Genomic DNA, 7,868 nt, shown 5'->3' on the forward strand with positions numbered 1-7,868 from the left:
TTAATTTTATAGTATTATTATTAAAAACAACACTATTAACTTTGATAATATTAAGAAACAAATTTTTAAGGGGAAAAAAAGGTTAAAATTATTGCATATAATAAATAATTTTATTGAATAAAAAATATATACTAACAAAAAACAAAGAAAAAAAAAATAAAAGTAAGTCCAAAATAAAAATGAAAAGGGTATAAGGAAAATCCTGAAAATTATACTTGCTAATAATTAGCATACTAAAATTATTACAATAAATTATAATTAACTAAGAGGAATTGACTAAGGTTAATTATATCATTTAATTTAATTAAAAAAAAATTTGAGATTTTAATAGTACATAATTAAACTATAATTATTCTTGTATGTCTATAAATACCATAATTGACAGTTAGCTTTTCTCCATTCCTACTCTTTCTTTTATGAGCTTGTAAATACTTGTATTAGCTTCTTCCTACATGAAACTAAATAATAAAATTGAAATATTCTCTTCAACAGAAGCTATCAATTTTCAGTCAAATTTTGGATTTTAATAACTGGTAAGAGAGTGGGTAAGAAAATGCCAACAAATATGTATTTACACAACTCTAATGCACATTCATACTTCTTTCACAATCCTACAGAAATAACAGATACTTTCCCATCCTTGTATTTCTTGCTTCATCTTCTACTTTGTACAATAAAAAAACATAAATCATCTCCAGACAAAAAAAAAAAAAAAAAAAAAAGTTAGAACAGTGCCGATGAGCTCAAGAAATCACCTAACCAGTTCTTTGGATATTAGATAGCGGAAAGCGAAGTTGTGTTGGACCCACTCAATTGACTTGCGAGATTTTCCTACTTGACACTTCTTAACACTCTTCCTTAACGATTCAGGTAAAGACTGTTGGATCATCTCCATAACACCTACTGGACATAAACCTGAGTCTTTTGCAAATGATTCCACAATCTTTGGTAAGAGAATTCTCTGGTCCTTGCGTATGCCAAAGGTTGCGCGGATATACTCCTCTTTTGCAGTTTCCAGCTCTTGGAATATTCTTTTTGGGGTGTAAACACGAACCTGCAAATGCCATAATTTATCCTTTGTGAAGGGAAAGTACTGAAAAAGCTTTTGAAGAGAAAATAGTAGTTATATGTGTTTTTGCATCATATGGTGTGGAATATCAGATTTCTTAGGTGGATGGATAGAGAGGATACCGGAGAAGTATGGTAGGTTATGTAATAACTTGATTCGGTGACAAGAGTTAGTTTGGTCAGCTAAAGAGTAATTTCAAGCAAACATTACAACTTGGTGCTGAACGTTTTAATGCTCGTGGTATTAGAAATAAAATCAACAAGAGACCAAATATAAGGTACCGCAGGATCAGAATGGCTGCCTGAACATAGCGAAAAGTATAGAAGGGGCTCTGGATGCTCAATTGTATAAGCCTGCCGTTCATCTCCAGCTTTGAATTTTCTCATAGCAAGTAATAATCGAAGCCACTACATGTAGATTAAAACTTCGTAAGTCCCAGAACAAACATTAATAAGTACAAAGCTTTCTAAGCAAATTAGAAAAGGATGAAATAAATAAAGACATTTTGATCTTATGAAGAAATCCAAAAAAGAAAGTGAATTTTTTTCTCTATTTTAAAATGGTTAGATGGAGAAGATAAGTTGAATCATGAAAGACACGAAAAAGTATTTCTGCTGTGAAAAAGTTAGAAAAACAATATCCACTTTTCAACCAGCAAGAAATCAGGGTTGGCTAAATGCAGAAAAAGTTAAAATTAAGACCAGCCACAAGATGATCTTCATAATCTATCGCTTCGGTCTACCTGTCCAGGACGAGACAACCGGCATCCAAGAATTGAACGTTGTATGGTGTCTGCACTCACTGTGCGGCCCCCAACATTATACGCAGCCTGCATGATGCAACAGCATGGCTGAATTAGGAAACTGTCAACACTTTCAACATACTCCATAAACAAGATATTCTTTTTTTAACCTTCAATAGCAGAAAGAGTCTCTTCACATTGTTTTGTGGAATACCATATGCCAAAAATGCCTGTCAGAAACAAAAGAAGAAAACTTATTACGATCCACTAGCATCAGAAATAGGAACTAATCAATGAAAACAATTACATGCATCACTAGTGCGTTGTGTATGTTAATCCAGAAAGCAAGCTTCTCTTCATGTTTCAACTTCCTAGGGTCCACTTCTTCCAATCGACTGATAAGCAACCTGCATCAGGATAACTCAAATGAGTGGCTCTTACGTGATTCCTAATTTCCTAGAAAACCAAAATCACAAAGCCTTGCCTGAAGTTTTCTAGCAAGTGTTCAACATCACCCAGCTTTTGACTATCTCTGTAAATCCATTGTACGTCAACCATTGTGCTGTACGGTCCACTAAACTCTTTAAGTCCTTCCACATGAAAAGGATTATCTAACCGCACATCAAAAGATGAATTGTTTCTAAATCCAGGACTCCACATATCATACTGATCCTGTGGTGAAAATGCACTTATTGATGATAAAGATGAACTAGGAGATGAAAGGCCATGGTTTGTCACTGGTGGGTCGGCAAGCTTGCAAAGTATAGCTGACATGCACCTGACCATTTCCTCAGAAAGCTTGTTAGGTGTTTCTGGAACATGGTCGGAAATACGAGTCCCAAGATGCTCAGCCAGACTAATTATATTTGCCGAATTCTGAGCATACTGTAAAAACAGCAGCTGAAAGTTACCATCTAGCAAGCTGAGCTCTCCAAATTACTAGCTATGCATCAAAATGATTATGAGTGCAATATCAGCTTGATGGCTGAACTCCACCATCTCAGGACTGTGGACATTCCTTCACCATTTAGCTATAAGGTATGTCCTTTGATTTATGGCAAGCAATTATAGAATTCATCATGCTTTAATGCAGTGCGGAATATTGAGATAACTGTAACAAAAGATACAGTACATAATAAAACAAAAAATAGTGGATCACTTACAGAAAATTTATTTACCTCCATCATGGACAATGGTTGAGAATGGCAGGCACGTACAGCTCTGGCCATGGAGTCTTCCAGAGGAGTTGTAATAAAAGATGAAGAATATTGAGAAAGAGATGAGTGACAACAATGAACACTGGAATCCAATTGCTTCTCTTCTCTTCCAGTAACACTAGATTCCTTCATTGGATTCTTGAGTGACTGGTAACCAGACAGAGTGGCAGAGTTTTCCTTTTTTGAAGGGGTATCAAGTCTAGAAGTTTCCAGGAAGCTGCCTCTTGGGGTATCCAAAGGCAACTTTAACCTCTTATCCTTTGAAATTGGGGAAACTGTCGATATTTGTTGTTCAAATGCTTTTCGGTATAATGAGAGAAGATAGTGTTCCAGATGTACAACTTCCAACTCTAGCACCGCAATTTCCTTAATTATCTCTGTGGCTGGCTGGAATTGGATGAATGTAGCTTGTGAATATAAGGCAAGAAACAAGCCAAAAAGCTAGAGTCCTAAGATCAACATAAGCATCATATATAAATCCCAAAGCCAAATGCAGAGGAAAGTGAAATGCAACTGCAAATCAATAAAAGGAGGCACATTTATCAGACCTTACAGTAAATGCACTCCAGTTTTTAAGTGTACACTTCCTTAACTACTACTATCATATCTGACTAATTAGGCTCGGCTGCTTGGATATATTTTAGTAAAACTGACAATCTTCAGGAAAAAATTTGGTAAATACTTAAAGGAAATAACGTATACTCCATAAAATAAGGATGTAAAGGAATTACCTTTGGCATGGAGACGTCATTTGTGTTATGATGAACAGATGTTCTATAACCCAATGCCTTTTCTAAAGCAACACGGACATCAAACTGCTCTTGTAATCTTTTCTCAAGCTGTAAAATCTGCATAAACAAGAACTTAATCAATCATAAGCTGGGCTCTAAACCTCAACTTTCCATGAAAAAGTTGAACCTAGGACGTGCAAATAATATTATAAAACATAAGTGAAGTTATGAACATGCGTATTTCCAACCTCTTGCTTCAAAGAACTTTGGACCCTAGTGTTGGGGGATTTTTTCTTCTTGACTCTCTCAGTATCCGTCAAGTGGCCAGTATCCTGATATCGGTGAAATCCAGAATCAGAATTTGGAAATTGCATGAAAAATCATTCTAAACTCAGTTCCTGGACAAGCACTCTGTCATGGATGCATATATTCATTAATCTCACTTGAGGTACTCAAACTCAGCTCAACAGTGCCTTATATTCCGTTTTTGGATTCAGTAACATCTATCATGTTCTCATTCAACTTCAGCAGGATCCTTGGGCCAATAAGGTTGATTCATACTGGAAGTTGTCTATAATTTATATGGGAAAGAAGAGAAATACAAAGGGGTTGCAATAGTAAAGTTTTGGCCAGCATGATGTTAGAGGCCCTTAAACAAAATGCTAAAAAGGGAGTTGACTTACCAGCTTTAGCCGAGGTGATTCCTCCGGTGGACTGCACAATCTATCTTCCTCAATTTTTTTCTTATCCGGGAAGCTGCCATGGCATAAGGTAAAACACAAAGAATCAACAGAAAGACTATGAAGAAGAAGGGTTTTGAGAAATCCCATTCCCTTCAAAAGTACTAGATTGAACCCTGAACTACTTTCTTTTCCCATCTGCCAATTATTTCTACTACAAAAAATAAGTAGAGCCATGGTATATACACTCACCGTCGACCAGTGGTCCACTTAGCTAGAGTCTTTCCTAACCCCATCTCATTAATTACAGGCGATACCAAAATGAGAAAAACATTAAAAAAAAATGACAGATCACAAGCAGAGACCTAACAGGTTTCAAGCCTAAAAGTTTCTAATGTACTTGTTTCTAAGAATTCGAGTTTGGCATGAGCTTCATTCACTGACAAAACCTAAGGAATAAAGCCAAAAGCAAAGGAGAGAGAGTAGGTATAATATTGCCATACTCGTTTCTTGTGAATCACATTATTGAGCAGCAACAGATGCCCCAAATTTCCGGTTTTTTTAATAACCCATCACAGAAGGTTCTTTCCATTTTCAGAAAATCATACCAAACCAGCTTACAGAAGTATGAGAAGAATCATAGCAAAATAAAAAACTCTGATAGCTACCTCTTTGAACGCTTGTGTCTCAGGGTCGTTCTCAATCCCAGCATTGTACCCCCTTCACGTGCTTCAGATCCCATTTCTGGGAATCATCACAAACAGAGGTAGGTTTAGTGAGACAAAAACATTTTCCAAAAGGAAGAAAGCATAGAAGAAATGTTACCAAGCAGCCTGATGGACAAGAAGATTAACAATTTAGAGTCCAGTAGCCTCCTTCAGTTGTCTTTTTTACATTGGAGCAACACAGAGCTTTCAGGAATTGCCAAACAAACGATCATTTGCTTGCTGCTAAGAAAAAGAGTAGACTTTTTGGGGTTTTGACTGGAAAGCAGCCTTCTCTTTGGTGTAAGTAAACCAGTTGTTTGTTTATAAAGGAGTATTCTTTTTGCATTAAAAGGAGGAAACAAGCTCGTGGGTCTTCAATGGAACAAGAATATTGCCTTAATATTCGTTCATTCATTCATGTTATTGTTAGCAAGTAGTAAAGGCGTAGAATGTTGAATGTAAAAATGTGCAAAAGTTGACAACTTAAGAGTTTGTTTGGATGATAATTTAATAATAATGATATGATTTTATTCTGTTTGTTTGCATTTCTAAATATATGATATAAATTTTTGGTAGTTAGATCATAGTTATTAAAATTATAATTTTTAAAATTAATAAAACATTATCGATTATTTTTTTTCATTATATTTTTAAATTTTTTTTCGTATTTACTAATATTATTTTTTTTTCTTTAACATATTTAAGATTTATCTTTTTTTTTTCTTTTAAACCCAACGCATAGTCGCACATCGCAAACCATCTTCATCTTCAGCTTCTCTTGTTCGATTAGGTAAGGGCCATTGATTTCTCTCTTCATTTTTTCGGCTTCTCTTGTTCGATCAGGTAAGGGTCTCTAATTTCTCTCTTCATTTTTTATTTCTGTTTCTAGTTTATTATCTCAGTTGATATGTATATTTTATTTTATTGTATATATATATTTATACGTTTAAATATATATATTTATATATTCAATTAAATTTATATACTTATATTTTTAATTATATGCATATATATAATTTATTTAATTATATTAATTTTATTGTATTTATATATATTTATATATTTAATTATATATATTGTATTATATATATACATAAATTTATATATTTAATTATATATAAATATGTATTTATATTTTTAATTATATATATAATTTATTTAATTATATAGAATTTATTGTATCTATAAATATTTATATATTTATAATATTTTAATCATAAATATACATGTATGTAGTATTTTAATTGTATATATATATGTGTGTGTGTGTATAGTGATTAGTAAGATCACCATTTCCAATTTCTTTTCTCTTGCTGTGAAGCAAGTGGGAGTTGGTGACCATCCATCCGCCTATCCTTTGTCTCTAACTTTTCTACATGGACTCCTCTGGGAGTATCTGTGTATTATTATTGTACAGCCTAAAATATAAGGATAGTGACGCTTATATTATTAGGGTTATGCAAATTTTACAAAATTAAATAAATATATTTTACATTTGCTTTTTAAGAGTTTGTAAGATTGACGAAGTTATAAACTTTGTTCATTTGCAAAATGTAAATAAAAAAAAAAAAAAAAAAAAAAAAAAAGGAAAGTGGAAAAGTAAAAATTGGTTAACATGGAGAAAGATTAAAAGACAAACACTGGATGCCAGAAGGTAATGAAAATTTGTTTTTATAATAATAAAAATCTCCCTTTTAGGAAAGTAATTAGATTGATACCAAATTGTCCTTGACTGCCAAGAAGACTAACGTTTGTCAATGAATCCACATAATTAAATAACATTTCTTTTAGGGTTTTTACAAAGGGAAAAAGCAACCCTTCCCTACACTCTTTCTATTTCTTTTCTTTTTGTCATCAACGAGAGAGAGAAAAAAAAAAAAAAGGTTTCCTTTTACAGAGCTAACAGCCAAACAAGACCCAAGAGACAGAGATAAGTGGGGGGTTTTTTTTTTTAATTGAAATATATTATTGTCTTGAACAAAATTCCAAAACTCTAATCTAATTAATTCATTAATTAAAATGGTTTTATTTTATTTTAAATTTTAGAAATTCAAGAGATGTGAGGAAATGGGTATTTAATTTGCCAAAATGACAAAAAATAAATATTTTATTTGAAGTATAATGGGATTTTTGGATTTTTCTGTTACTTACGGAGTTTAGATTTGTAACCAATAAAAATATTTTTGAAACTTCTATTTTATCTTATTATCAAGAATTTTGTACAAGGTCGGATGATTAATTTTTTTTAAAGGAAAAATAATTAATAATAACTAATGTATTTCATTTTAGAGTAAGTAAAATTTATAGAAATAGAAGATTCATGAAATTATGTCTTATTGAACTGCAATGTAATTAGTTTACTGATAATTTATGATCTAAATCTCATTTCTTTTAATAAGAATTTTCATTTAATTTTTTTCAAAAAAAAAAAAAATTAAATTATAAATAAACATAAATTTACATTTTGATACTTTAAAATGTAGTCATGAGAATCTAGATTATGTGTATATATATATATATATATCATCTAATCTCAACGTGGGTAATCCATTTTTTACTTAGATTGAAAAAGAATTTAATCTCAATTGATTAATTTATTAATAAATAAGCGTCAATTTATAAATTTATTATTACTATTATTATTATAGAATGAGATCTCAAGAATTTTCATTGTGTTCCCTCTAATTTCACCATGGATAATTTGTATTTAATTAGATTGAAA

General features: G+C 31.9%; 1 protein-coding gene across 6 annotated transcripts; it reads right to left on the reverse strand.

Moving 5' to 3' along the window:
- Window positions 1-546: 546 nt before the first annotated feature.
- LOC110806597 (electron transporter, putative (Protein of unknown function, DUF547)) lies at window positions 547-5,602 on the reverse strand. Of its 6 annotated transcripts, none has more exons than XM_088217955.1 (12): window positions 5,265-5,602; window positions 5,108-5,183; window positions 4,443-4,515; window positions 4,008-4,091; window positions 3,760-3,876; window positions 2,975-3,415; window positions 2,296-2,696; window positions 2,119-2,218; window positions 1,982-2,041; window positions 1,812-1,898; window positions 1,351-1,476; window positions 547-1,054 (listed from the first exon to the last, which is right to left on the reverse strand). In XM_088217955.1, the coding sequence occupies exons 2-12, from the start codon at window positions 5,179-5,181 to the stop codon at window positions 752-754; spliced, it is 1,866 nt and encodes a 621-aa protein (XP_088074081.1). In that variant the 5' UTR covers window positions 5,182-5,183; window positions 5,265-5,602; the 3' UTR covers window positions 547-751. The 6 variants fall into 6 exon arrangements, with proteins under 6 accessions (XP_088074081.1, XP_088074082.1, XP_088074083.1 ...); XM_088217956.1 differs by having other exon boundaries at window positions 2,990-3,415; window positions 5,265-5,599; XM_088217957.1 differs by lacking the exons at window positions 5,108-5,183; window positions 5,265-5,602 and adding an exon at window positions 4,692-4,971.
- Between the last annotated feature and the right edge of the window lie 2,266 nt (window positions 5,603-7,868).

The sequence above is a fragment of the Carica papaya genome, chromosome 4, assembly GCF_054855325.1.
Source record: "Carica papaya isolate Zhongbai chromosome 4, ASM5485532v1, whole genome shotgun sequence".
Classification (NCBI taxonomy): Eukaryota; Viridiplantae; Streptophyta; class Magnoliopsida; order Brassicales; family Caricaceae; genus Carica; species Carica papaya.